The 13,871-nt window shown below is 54.6% G+C and overlaps 1 protein-coding gene across 1 annotated transcript; it reads right to left on the bottom strand.

The window, feature by feature from the left end:
* Positions 1 to 9,474: 9,474 nt before the first annotated feature.
* On the bottom strand, positions 9,475 to 13,517 carry LOC142035047 (myosin light chain kinase, smooth muscle-like). Its single transcript, XM_075036867.1, has 10 exons — positions 13,324 to 13,517; positions 12,777 to 12,951; positions 12,307 to 12,397; positions 11,981 to 12,184; positions 11,518 to 11,735; positions 10,996 to 11,119; positions 10,765 to 10,917; positions 10,459 to 10,579; positions 10,290 to 10,380; positions 9,475 to 9,897 (listed from the first exon to the last, which is right to left on the bottom strand). The coding sequence occupies exons 2-10, from the start codon at positions 12,790 to 12,792 to the stop codon at positions 9,665 to 9,667; spliced, it is 1,251 nt and encodes a 416-aa protein (XP_074892968.1). The 5' UTR covers positions 12,793 to 12,951; positions 13,324 to 13,517; the 3' UTR covers positions 9,475 to 9,664.
* Between the last annotated feature and the right edge of the window lie 354 nt (positions 13,518 to 13,871).

Raw genomic sequence — 13,871 nt, 5'->3', positions numbered from 1 at the left:
ATTCCGCTGAGATTCGGTGAGATTCGGCAAGATTTACTGAGATTTGGCGATATTTGCTGAAATTTAAGATTTGAGCTCTGCTGAGGGATGGGTGGAGGACGGATCCAGATGGGATCCTGGGCCCCCCCCAGGATCTGCCATGGTCCAGAATCCCCCGCGCAGCCACGGGGCCAGACGGCAGTGTTACCACATCCGTCCGGTTCTCGTGGCATCTCCTGTTTGGCAGGACCTGCTGAGGTGTTGGGACAAGGCGCTCGGCACCGCAGAGACCAGGGGAACACGCCGGACCTGTTCTGCCAACCTCTTCCACTCCCCGCAAACCCCAAATCCCAGCCAGGGGCCGCGTGCCGCGAGCAGGCAGCTACCACCAAAGCAGGCAGCTGCCGCTGATTCCTGAGCTGCCCTTGGCACGATGCTGCGTCATCCCCATCATCTCTGGGGGTTTTGGAGGTCGAAGAGTAGCCGCGGGCAGCTCGGCGGCACCAAAATCGGGGTCACCCACATTTGGGTTTGTTCTGATTTTCCAAAGCTCAGTTTTGCAGTTGAAATCTCTTGGTTTCATTAAATATTTCAGCCTCTCATTAAATAGTTTGCATTTAATTTTTAGGGTAAGGCACTGTGACCCTCTGTGGGGACAGGGACGGCCACCCTGACACAGTCCCAGAGGTATGCCCAGGAGGGTAGATGTCACCAGGGTCACATGTGAGGACCAGAGCTTTCACCCAGCACTGTCCCATACCGGGGACAGGCTCTGCCATGGGTCAGGGGGTCTGTGGGGACCCCAAGGTCTGGATCCCCCCATGAGTATCCTGCCTGCATGGTGAGGTGAATCCTGAGTGCCATCAGAGCACCCACATTCATGCTGGCAACACCTTCCTAACCACAGCTGGAAAAGGGTGCAAGGACCTTTCCTGATGGGAATTACCAGGATTGGGATCCCAGCTGGAGATGCAGGGTAGGAGTGGAGACCCCCATGCAGGAGACCTGGTGTGGACTGAGCCCGGTGGGAGATGGGTGCTAGGACAGGTCCCAGGCTGCCCAGATAGGGCCAGGCTTTGATCTCAAAGGTCCCACCAGGTCCCTCCTGACTTGGGGTGGGATGCCCCATGTCAAGGGCAAGTGCGATCAGAGCAGCAGACAAGGTTGGGCAGGATGGGGTTGACACAAGGGACGGCTGTGGCTCGTAATCCCCAGGAGAAGCAGGGATGAGGCCAACGGTACCACCTCCTGGCCATGGGGAGGGCTGTGATGGTGGGATGAAGGCTGTGAAAGCAGGGCGTGAAATGAGGGCCGTGTGCTGGGAAGGACAGGGCTTGTGGTCCCCTTTGCATGGGGAGGTGTTTCATGAGGGATTTGGGGTTGCGCTGATCCCTGTGGGCATGGTACCGAGCTGCAAAGAGGGAGCTCAGTCCTGGTTTTTGGGCAGCTGAAGGTCCTTGGTGCGGGTTAGATGTGGTAGTCCTTGCACCAGCTATACCAGGAGGACGAAGTGGGGGAGCATCCCACTCCCTCCTCATCTCAACCCCAGAGACTGAGATGCCTCCAGAGACGGCAGAACAGCCAGAGTGCCAGTGGTCCCTTGGCTGGGGGACTTCATGGCCCTTATTTGCTCTTCTCTTGGGCCAGCCCTGCACGATCCATCCTGGGTGCTGCACCTTGCGGTGATGGTTGTTGAGCTCCTGTGACCACAAAGAGCCTCCTGACCGCCCCAGAAACTGGCTGGGACCTGGCCATGCCCTTTGGGAAGTGAGGACACCCCGCTTCACTCTGGGAACTTTACAGAGAGATGAGTGCGTCATAACTCAGGTATTACTGATGTTCCTGCCTCGCAGCTTCTCTCTTCATCTAACTGCCTTTGCATCTGTTGCTACCAAGTCCTCATACTCTCGTGTCTTCCCTCCTTTCACCATTTTTCTGGTGTTTGACTTGCGACACGTGAAGGCTTTTATCTGACAATTCAAATTACGTGGTGGCTGTTCACACCCTGCTATAAATAGTCCTTAAAAAAACATTCGAGAAATTACGTGCTCAAATAATCATCTTCAATGTGTGCCCAGGGCTAATTTTTTTTCACATTAAGGTTGACTTCAGACTTAGATTTGTTTCCTTCATTAATTTCAATTCACTAGAAAATACTCAAGTAGAACATTGTACTCTTCTGGGGGTTTTTTCCCCCGAATTTGCAGGTCCACAGAAAAATACTATTTTTTTATGTTAGAGCTACCCAGGCAATATTTCCTCATCCAAATAAGCATTCCTAGACCTAGATTGTGCAGCCCAGACTAAAACCAAGGTTATCATGATAACTTGGCACTGAAAGATTAAGCTCCAGAAGCTTGAGGGTATTTGGACAGCTGACCCCACCTCACGTACCTCCAAGCAGCTGGACCTAGGGGTACCTGAGATAGGGAGGGGAACCATTTCTCAAGGTTCCCCAAGGGCATTGCTCTTCCTTTCTGTCTTGAGGGAGGATTTCTGATTATTTGAGGACCTACTCTGAAGCTGTGTGGCTGAAGTGAAGGTCAACCCAAGAGTCTTTCTTGATGGAAGGCTCAAAATCTTAATCCCTTTGCCTCTGAGATGCTGAGATTGGATTTCTATTTTCAGTGCTGCTGAGTTTCTCAGTGGCTCTAATGAGTTCCAGGTATAACTCCACTTTTCATTTAATCCATTGCTTTCTCAAGCACACATTGTAATGTGTTAAACCATGGGAAGCAGTGGAAGGAGAAAAAACATGTGCCTTCTGTTGGTTAATCAGCTTCTTCTGTATGTAAATCAGTTTTTACAGTATAAAATATGGGATTATAGAGAGAAAGCTCATGTCTAGAGTCCTGGGACATGGATTTTCAGGGCTGCGAGGAGTTTGGAAAACAGATGAAGATAAACATAGTTCCCTACCAGAAATATTTTGGTAATGTCACATGGTAAATAGTTCATCAAGGGATTGATTACATGTTACTTGGTGTTTCCTTATCATCTGCAGCTTGAAGGCATTCAGTTTGGTTCCCAAGGGATGCATGCGAGTTCAGAGTCTGTGTAACGAGGAAAACATGGAATAGATAACGGGTAAAAATTGGGATATGATGTGTGTGACCATCAAGAGAAGAGCAGTGGAGGAGAAAGGGGCTCCTCAGCCTCTCGTTCTTACTCTGGGAAGGGAAAACAAATGCTCTGGATAGAATATGGAATATGTTTGTTTGTTTATTTGTTTCTAAGGAGTTTCTCCTCCAACTCAGAGCACTGAATCCACTTCTGCTGAAAACATGGGAGGAATAGGAAGCAGGGGAGCTCTGTCAGGAGGTGTCTCACCCAGATATTGAAGAGCCATGGTTGGACCCTGCAAGGAATCATAGAATAGTTTAGGCTGGAGAAGACCTTTAAGATCATTGAGTCCAACTGTTAATCTAGCACTGCCACAAAACCACCACAAAACCATGTCTCTAAGCACCACATCTACACCTCTTCTAAATACCTCCAGGGATGGTGACTCAACCACTTCCCTGAGCAGCCTGTTCCAATTCTTGACAGCCCTTTCGGTGAAGAATTTTTTCCTAATATACAATCTAAACCTTCCCCGGTTCAACTTGAGGCCATTTCCTCTTGTCCTATCGCTTGTCACTTGGGAGAAGAGACCCACCTCCACCTCGCTACAGCCTCCTTTCAGGTAGTTGTAGAGCGATAAGGTCTCCCCTCAGCCTCCTTTTCTCCAGGCTAAACAACCCCAGTTCCCCCAGCCGCTCCTCACAGAACTTGTGCTCTAGACCCTTCACCAGCTCCGTTGCTCTTCTTTGGACATGCTCCAGCACCTCAATGTCTTTCTTGTAGTGAGGGGCCCAAAACTAAACACAGTATTTGAGGTGAGGCCAGTGCCCAGTACAGGGGGACCATCACTGCCCTAGCCCTGCTGGCCACACTATTTCTGACACAAGCCAGGATGCCGTTGGCCTTCTTGGCCACCTGGGCACGCTGCTGGCTCACATTCAGCCGGCTGTTGGCCAACAGCCCCAGTTCCTTTTCCGCTGGGCAGCTTTCCAGCCACTCTTCCCCAAGCCTGGAGCGTTGCATGGGGTTGTTGTGACGCAAGTGCAGGACCCAGCACTTGGCCTTGTTGAACCTCATACAATTGGCCTCGGCCCATCGATCCAGCCTGTCAGATCCCTCTGGAGAGCCTTCCTACCCTCCAGCAGGTCAACTCTCCTGCCCAACTTGGTGTTGTCTGCAAACTTACTGAGGGTGCACTCGATCCCCTCGTCCAGATCACTGATAAAGCTATTAAACAGAACTGGCCCCAATACTGAGCCCTGGGGAACACCACTTGCGACCGGCCACCGACTGGATTTAACTCCATTCACCACAACACTTTGGGCCTGGCCATCCAGCCATTTTTTTACCCAGTGAAGAGTACACCCATCCAGGCCACGAGCAGCCCGTTTCTCCAGGAGAATGCTGTGGGAAATGGTGTCAAAGGCTCTACTAAAGTCTAAGCAGACAACATGCACAGTCTTTCCCTCCTCCACTAAGCGGGTCACCTTGTCACAGAAGGCGATCAGGTTAGTCAGGCAGGACCTGCCTTTCATAAACCCCTGCTGACTGGGCCTGATTGCCTGGTTGTCCTGTACGTGCCGTGTGATGGCACTCAAGATGATCTGCTCCATAACCTTCCCTGGCACTGAGGTCAGACCGACAGGCCTGTAGCTCCCTGGATCCTCCTTCCAGCCCTTCTTGCAGATGGGCGTCACATTTGCTAACCTCCAGTCCACTGGGACCTCCCCAGTTAGCCCAGACTGCTGATAAATGATGGAAACTGGCTTGGTGAGCAGTTCTGCCAGCTCCTTCCATACCCTTGGTTGGATCCCATCCAGCCCCATAGACTTGTGCGTGTCTAAGTGGTGTAGCAGGTCGCTAACCATTTCCCCTTGGATTATGGGGGCTTCATTCTGCTCCTCGTCCCTGTCTTCCAGCTCAGGGCGCTGGGTACCCCAAGAACAACTGGTCTTACTATTAAAGACTGAGGCTAAGAAGGCATTAAGTACCTCACCCTTTTCCTCATCCTTTGTCACTGTTTCACCCCTGCATCCAGTAAAGGATGGACATTCTCCTTAGCTCTCCTTTTGCTGCTAATGTATTTATAGAAACATTTTTTTTATTGTCTTTTAAGGCAGCAGCCACATTAGAAGGGCCAAAGCCCAACTAGTAGTTAATTTTCTCCCTGCATAACCTCATGACATCCTTGTAGTCCTCCTGAGTTGCCTGCCCCTTCTTCAAAAGGTCACAAACTCTCCTTTTTTCCTGAGTTCCAGCCAAAGCTCTCTGTTCAGCCAGGCTGGTCGTCTTCCCCACCGGCTCATCTTTTGGCACATGGGGACAGCCTGCTCCTGCGCCTTTAAGATTTCCTTCTTAAAGAATGTCCAGCCTTCCCGGGCTCCTTTGCCCTTCAGGGCTGCCTCCCAAGGGACTCTGTCAACCAGTCTCCTAAACAGGCCAAAGTCTGCCCTCTGAAGTCCAAGGTAGCAGTTCTGCTGACCCCCCCCTCCTTACTTCTCCAAGAATCAAAAACTATCATTTTGTAATTGCTATGCCCAAGATGGCCTCCAGCCATCACATCACCCGCAAGTCCTTCTCTGTTCACAAACAACAGTGAACAGCCTTCCCTAGTTGGCTCACTCACCTGCTGTGTTGGGAAGGTGTCTTCCACACACCCCAGGAACCTCCGGAACTGTTGCCTCTCGGCTGTATTTTATTTCCAGCAGACATCTGGTAAGCTGAAGTCCCCCATGAGAACAAGGGCTAGCATTTGTGAGACTTCTCCCAGCTGCTTATAGAATATTTCGTCTGCCTCTTCATCCTGGTTGGGTGGGCTATAACAGGCTCCCACCCTGCCTTGTTAGCCTTCCCCATACCCATAAACATTCAACCCTATCATCACCTTCATTAACCTCTAGACAATCAAAACACTCCTTAACATACAGGGCTACCCCACCGCCTCTCCTTCCTTGTCTATCCCTTCTGAAGAGTTTATAGCCATCCATTGCAGCACTCCAGATGTACAAGTCATCCCACTGTGTTTACGTGATGACAACAATATCATAGTTTTCCTGCTGCACAATGGCTTCCAGCTCCTCCTGTTTGTTGGCCATGCTGTGTGCATCAGTGTAGAAGCACTTCAGTTGAGCTATTGATCCTGCTGCCTTTTTGCAGGGGAGAAGCCCAAATTCCTATTCTGAATGGTCTGAGAAAGACCATTCTCAGGCACTTTTGTGGTTTCTAACACACCAATAACCCTTGCATCTTTGCTGCCTCATGGATCTCCAGTCCCTACCTCTGGTTGGCAGACTGAAGGACCTTGCTAGCACACTGTCCCTCAAACATTGGCATGTGGCCCCCCCCAGGCTTATCTCTAGTGAGCCTGGTTTTACCTCTATCCCCCTTCAAATCTAGTTTAAAGCTCTTTCAATGAGCCCTGCTAACTCCTGTGCAAAGATCCTTTTTCCCCTTTGAGACAGGTTTACCCCATCTGTCGCCAGCAGGCATGGTGTCATGTAGACTGATCCATGATCAAAAAATCCAAAATTCTGCTGGCGACACCAGGCTCAGAGCCAGGTATTGATGTGCTGGCTCTTCCTGTTTCTTCCCTCATCATTCCCTACAACTGGGAGGATAGAGGAGAACACTGCTTGTGCTCCTGATCCCTTACCAGTCGTCCCAAGGTCCTGAAGTCTCTCTTGATTGCCCTCAGACTTCCTGTTGCAACTTGATATGTGAAAAATCAATAACGGATAATGATCTGAGGGCTGTACCAGGGTAGGAAGTTTTCTCTTCACATCTTTAACCCGGGCCCCAGGGAGGAAGCAGATTTCCCTAAGAAGTGGGTCCGGTCTGCGTATAGGGCCTTCCCTTCCCTTCAGAAGGGACTCTCCTATGACAATTACCCAACAATTTTTCTTTATGGAAGTGGTTTTGACGCAGGGCGTAGGCCAACTTAGCCCTGGGGACACCTCCAAGCTAGACGAACGAACCATCGTCCTCCTCATTGTTCGGTTCCACTTGCAGAGCCTTATCCCTATTACACAAGAGCACCTGGGAAGGTGGGGTGGTCACAGAGGAGACGTGCCTGCTGCACCGGGTAGGAGCTTGTCACCATTGTCCCCTATCCCTTGAGTCATCGTGTTCAGTCAGGCGGAGAGAGGATAGGGAATCCCCTGTATCATGTGTCCTGTCTGCCTGACAGGCCTGTCCTGGGGAAGGCAGGGCGCGATTCCAGAAGTCCATCTCTCCCTCCCACTCCCTGATGCTCCTCAACCCACGGTCCTCCTCCTCGAGCCCTGTCCCTAAGCGGAGGAGCTCCTCTCCCTGGGCACACCTCCCACCCTTTCTGCGCCAACTGCCACCCCACGTCCTGGTCTCTCGCGTTCCCCAGGGGCTTCTTTTTTAGGTGCAGGGGGGTTTTGGCTACCCTTGCTCCTGGCCCTGCCCAGGACTCATCAGCTGCTGTCATCCTGTGGGTCTCCCCACTCCCCTGAGGTTCCCCCTGTTCAGGACCCCCCCTGTGCACCACACGCGAGCGCTCCGCTGAGGATTGTGCCAGCACCAGAGCAGCTTGCCTCGGTGTCTGACCTACAGCGTGCCAAGCAATGAAAACATCAAGGTGGCCTCACCACTGTTGGGAGGGTCCCCAAAAAGGGCTCCTCATTCTCTGGCTGGAGGTCTGTGCTGGTTGCTTCCAAATTAAGTTCCTTCTTAAGTTGCGTGTACTGTTTCCAACAATGTAAGAGACCACCAAGTCCTGGGCAGAGCATGTTACAACTCTGCGACACCGTGGCAGTCTCCTGCTTCCCATGGTTAGATGTACCCAGAAGCAGCCACCGGCCATGGATGTTATTAACAGGAACAGGCTTTTGCCACAAAAATTCAAGTCAGGCCTGGGTGCTGATAAAGCCTTGTCAGCTGGAGAGTCGATGCCACAATAACAGGACAGGAAGGTGACAGCATCCTTCCCCATTAGCCCAAGAAAAGAACAGATAAGAGCCATGAATTCCCCCACCCAAGGGACCACAGGCACTCTGGTTGTTCTACCAACTCGGGAGGGAGCAGGATGCCAAATCCTGATATGGAAACCTCCTGCTGTAGTGGCCATCAGCTTCCTAGAGGGTTCAGCAAACTATCCGAAACTGGGTTTGTCATTACCAGTCCAGCAGCAGCTCTGATGGCTGGTGTCCCTTTGATCTGCATTCAGCGATTTCTCCTGGCCAGAGCTCTCAGATGTGTGTCCCTGCCGTGGCTGTGAGAGTGGGTGGATTTGGTTCTGTTTAATAAAAACAACACTTTCATCCTAGCGCCTGGTGGCCTCTTTCAGCAGGGAAGGAGGAAGAGGAGGAGGAAGGGTCGAAGCTGTGCCTCAGCCATGAGTTATTTAGCACAGCCACAACCTGGCAGCAGGCACAGAGCTGGACCACTCCAATCAGGGCACCTTCACAAGCCCTCCAGGTCCAGCATGTGCTGAGGGAGAGCAGCCCCCAGCCCAGCTTCACCAGGAGGTAGGTTTTCACAGAATCACAGGATGGCTGAGGTTGGAAGGAATCTCTGGAGGTCGTCTGGTCCATCCCCTTGCTCCCAGCAGGGCCACCTAGAGCAGGTTGCCCAGGACCATGCCTAGACAGTTTTTTAATATCTCCAAGGATGGAGATCACACAACCTCCCTGGGCAACCTGTGCCAGTGCTCCATCACCCATAAAAAAAAAGTGTTTCCTGAGGTTCAGATAGAACTTCCTGTGTTTCAGGAAAGGCTGCAGGAGCTGGTACTATTTAGCCTGCAGAAGAGAAGGCTCAGGGGTGATCTCATCAATATCTATACATACCTGAAGGGAGGGTGCACAGAGGATGGAGCCAGGCTCTTCTCAGTGGTGCCCAGTGGCAGGACCAGAAGTCATGGGCACCAAATGAAACACAGGACCCCCAGGCCAAGCTGCTTCCCAGCTGGGTGTCCCCCAGCACATATGGGTGCCTGAGGTTGTTCTACCCCAGAGACAGATCTGTGCCCTTCTTGTTGAAGGAGAGGGGCTCCCAACTCCCAATTTCTGACCAAGATGCCTCCTTAGGAGGAGGTTGGAGGTCACACAGCAGTTTCTGGGCTCCTTCCAGCCCTGCTGGTACCAGAGCTAGCCCAGAAATGGAGAGACCAGAGTCCCCAGGACACATCCTAGCTCTTCCTGTCCATGGGCTCAGGACATGATGCCAATCCCCCTTGATGAGGGAAGATTCTTCCAAAACAAGGGACACAAGGGCTGCTGCTAGAAATGTCCCCACTCAGTCCCTGTCCCCAGGGCCAGCATCTCTCCTGGAGAAGACAAGAGTGGTGGCCCAGATCAGGCAAGAGCCTGGTGCCAGCTCCCAAAGGGTAGGCACAGTTTGGGCAGCTCTTTCCCATCCCTCTTGGTGATTTTAGGGGAAAAAAAGGAGCAGCACAGGGAGTGCAGATATCCTTGGTGCTTTATTGGTGACAGCTCAAGCCTGGGCAGCCATCCAGACAGGAGCATCGTTTCCTTACTAGGAACAGCAGGCATGGCTGTCCCCACCCCAGCACAGGGACACCGTGAGACCCCAGAGCTCACCCATGGGAGAGGAGCCCTGCGATCTGGGTCTACCCCAGGCTGCCCAGGTCATCGTGTCAGCTGCTGGAGAAGGTTTCGTCGCCATCACTCCCTGTTCCTCTCTCACCAGCTGCTCTAGGTGCTCCAGGGCTGGGGTGGCACGGCCACGCTGATGCCGCTCTCTGCCTCCCCTGTGGTGCAGTGCTCCCACCTTCCTCCTCCTCTTGGTCCGTCAGGAGCTCTGAGAAGCTGGGACCTCGTCGGGGCAGAGACCTGGAGGCTTGGTCCTCCTCCGGGCTACAGCCCAGGTCTGCAGGCAGATGGACAGAGGGAACAGTGAGGAGCTGGCTGAGTTCAAGCTCCCTCCTCTGCTGGAGGAACACGCGTGGCACCTATGGGCCAGGTCCCATGGCGATCAACTCTGGATCACACACAGATCCCAGCCCCGCAGAGCGGGATGTGCTTGCTCTAAGGCTGCATCAGAGATTGCCCCTTGGGGATGAGGGTGGTGAGGACTTTGAGGCACTGAAGCTGGCTTGGAGCAGAAATGCCACAGTGAGGACATGGCCCAGTGTGTAGTGGCAGCAGGGCAGGTTGGAGCAAAGGTGGGGGAAACTGCCCAGGAGCAGGAGCTGGGGGTGACAAAATAGAGAGGAGTGGGTTGGTGGGGTGCATTGGGGATGATGCTTCAGGGGCCATCACCTTCCTCATCCTGAGCCTCTGACGCTTTCCTCTCCTGGCTCTGGGACAGCAGGGTCAACCTGTTGAGGGCCAGCAGAGCTTTGCCTGTTTTCTGGAGTGGAGAGAAGGAGCACTGAGCCCCACACCAGGGCCATCCCCATCCCCACATCCTCATCATCCCCCCAGGTACCTGCCACTTCCGACGCGTCAGGAACTGCTTGATCCTCTCCTTTGACAGCGCCTTGGTGCTGCTGGGCTGGGGCTGCTGCAGCCAGGGGTGCAGCAGAGCCCCTGCGCTGGAGAGCCGGCAGCTGGAGGCAGATGGGGTGGTCATGGGGGGGGGCTTCTCTACCATCAGACCCTCAGCTGCTGGCATGGACCTATGGAGCATCCCCTCCACCAACCGCATCCAGGGCTTTCCCCTGCCCATCCACTTGGCACCCCAAAACCCAGCCCAGCTCCAGCTCAGCACCCCACAGCCACCCCCGGGTCCTACCGGGGGTCCTTCTGCAGCAGTTGGCTGATGAAGTCCTTGGCTTGCTGGGAGATCTCAGAGAAGGTCTCCTCCTCGAAGTCCCACTGGGCAGCTGTGATGTTGCTCAGCGTCTCCATGTCGTTGTCCCCTTGGAAGGGGGACTCCCCGCTCAGCCTGGAGAGGTGACGCAAGGACATCAGTGACAGCTCAGCCCCCTCCAACCTGACCTGCTGTTCCCAGGAGGACACTCACAGGATGTAGCAGATGACACCAACGCTCCACATGTCTGTGGTGAAGCCCACGGGCTCAAAGGCGACCACCTCTGGAGCCATGAACTCAGGGGTGCCATGCAACACCTTCACAGGGGTGTCTGGAGCTGCAGAGAAGATGCGTGGGGCAGGTGTCCAGCTGGGATGCCCCCAGGACAGCCCAGCTGCACACCAACACATGCCAGGTAGATGAGCCCCTGTGTCCAGGTGGAGCTGCCACTCTCCAGAACCCATCGCAGGTCTTGGTGCTCTCCTAGAACATCTCTGGGTGCTGGGCACCCACAGGCACAGGGGTCTTGGGGATCTCCACCTGGGAGGCAGGGCTGAGGACATGCAGGTTTCCCCAGAGCATCTTATGGTCACCAGGAAGGGCCCTGATCTGGTGCCACAGAGCTGCCTGTCCCAGAGGCGCAGGCAGGAGGATGCTAAGCTCCTTGCTGACATGCCTGGCCAGATCAGGTCCCTGTGACAGCGACAGTCCCCCAGGAGCCCTATTCTTGCTCACCCAGCTTGCGTGCCAAGCCAAAGTCGATGATCTTGAGCCAGTGGCTGCTGGGGCTGACGCAGACAATGTTCTCAGGTTTGAGGTCAAGGTGGACGACGGCCTGGCTGTGCATGAACTGCAGCCCCTCCAGGATCTGCTGCACATACTGAGCACTGCTGGGCTCTGTGTGCTCGAAGTCATCATCCACAATGCGCTCAAAGAGCTCCCCGCCTGCCACGCTGGGGGAGAACAAGGTGCTGGGGACCCCGCTGGGGTCTACCAGCCCCGAGGAGGAGAAGACCCACCAGGGAAGCCAGACTCAGCACTCTGGGAGCATCCCACCACCCATACCTCCAGGGCCTGCAGGTTGCCCGTCCATCCTATGCCCCACGCCAGCACCCCTCCCCACCTTCAGTGCTTTCCCTGGCAGAGCCCAGCACTGTCCCCACCATCCCCAAACTTGACTCTGTCCCCCCGCACTCACTACTCCATCACCATCACCAGCTCGGCAGGGCCCTGGAAGGCAGCGAGGCACTGTACGAGGCGCGGGTGATGCAGCAGGTTCATGAGCTCCACCTCGTCCCGAGCCACCTGCTTCTCTTTAGCCGTCCGCGTCCGGAAATATTTCCCAGCCCGGATTTTGCCAGTGGCTTTTTCCTGCAGCCGGTACACTGTCCCAAATTTTCCCCTGGGACAGAGCGAGGATGAGGGATGGAGGAGCCATCACCACCACCCTGCATCCCACCCAGGGCTGCGCATGGACAGCCATGGACCATCCCCAAGCAGTGGGGACGTGGGACCCCCACTTACTCTCCCAGCTTCTCCAGCTGCGTGTACATGTCTGAAAACTTTTCCTGGCTGCTGACAACCACATCGCGGTATTCAAAGGTCTCCTCGCCTCCTGGGAGGGATGGAACAGGGTGGTCCATGCGTGGATCCCTCATGCTTTGGGGACCAGCTGCCCGCGCTTCCCCACCAGTGCTTATTTCTGTGTCCCCCCCCTGCTTCATCCAGGTCCAACCACCCTCCCCACGCAGCGCAGATGGGACCCGGGGTGGGGGGATGAGGGGACAGCAGCTGCTGCCACAGGAGCTCCTGGAGCAGCCCAGCACCATGCAAATCAGGGTAAAAGGTGCTTTTAGGATCAAAAATCCAAGCGAAACGGGGCCATTAAACAGGATGGGGTGGAGACTGGTGCTGATCTGGGGGGTCACAGCAGCACTGGCATCCCCACGCAAAGCCTGCGCCTCCCCTGGGAGAGACCGAGGGTTCAGCCATACCTTCTGCCTGGGACATGGTGGTGCCACCAGCTCCTCGCTGGGTGCTGGCGCAGTCAGGATGGGTGCTGGATGCAGCCCTGAGGCTCCTGGTAAGCCCGTGCTGGGGCAGGGGTGCTGAGGCAGGAGATGCCTGTGTGTCCGCACCGGCTGCTTCCTGGAGCCCCACACCTTCTCCCTGCCATGTGAGACCACCAGCATCTCTCCACCTCTGCCTGCACTCCCCATTCTACCCAAAAGCTGACATTCCGATGGACCCAAAGAGACCCAGCAAAGGGCCAAACCCAATTTTAAAGCAAGGTCCCTTCTTAGATGGGGACAATCTCTTTCCAGTAGCGCCTTAGGCTCAAAGCCGATGTTTTTCTCATGCCCTGCCTTGCATCAGCCAGGAAATCCCCAGGAAAAGCTGCATTTCTAGGGCAAAGGACCTGTTTCCTTATGCACGTCCCCTCCTGCTCAGTCCATACAAGGTTTGGGAGGACAGGGCAATGACACCCAAGCGTGCTAGGTGGCAGCACCCAAATCCCAACCCAAGAGCCACAGTGCTGACCTGTCACCGTCCAGTCCTGTCCTGTCCCGTCCCAGGCCACCAGCAGGTCCCTGATCCTTCCCAGTCACTGCGGAGCCATCAGGGAGCTGGAGAGGGAAGGAAGAGGCGATGGTAGGGGTTGAGGACCACTAGGACCACACATACGGAGATGTCTTCGTGCTGCCTTCATGCCCAGCCAGGAGCATCCCTCCTGCTCCGGGGCTGGGAACAGCCCCAGCTCTCCCCTCCCTTTCCTTCCCAGGGAATGTTTCCGGACTTGGGGGAACAAACAACCACCAACATCATCACAGAGCCCTCCCTCCCCCAAACCATGCCTTGCACTGCAGTCCCAAACCCCCCAACACCCTGTTTGGCGCTGAGCAGGGTCACAGGGCTGCAACGCAGGGGTCTCGGCCAGAGAAATCCCACAGGGGGGAGGACACAAGGGGGTCTGCAGAGACCTGACACACCTCATTACCTAGCAGAGAGCTCAGTCCTGCACTGCCCTCCCAGCACGTATCCAGACCTTAGAGCCTCTCAGAAGTTAAATCCACCAGCAGCCCAGCCCC

This window comes from Buteo buteo, chromosome 9 (genome assembly GCF_964188355.1).
Source record: "Buteo buteo chromosome 9, bButBut1.hap1.1, whole genome shotgun sequence".
NCBI lineage: Eukaryota > Metazoa > Chordata > Aves > Accipitriformes > Accipitridae > Buteo > Buteo buteo.
This window is presented reverse-complemented; position numbering and strand designations above follow the sequence as displayed.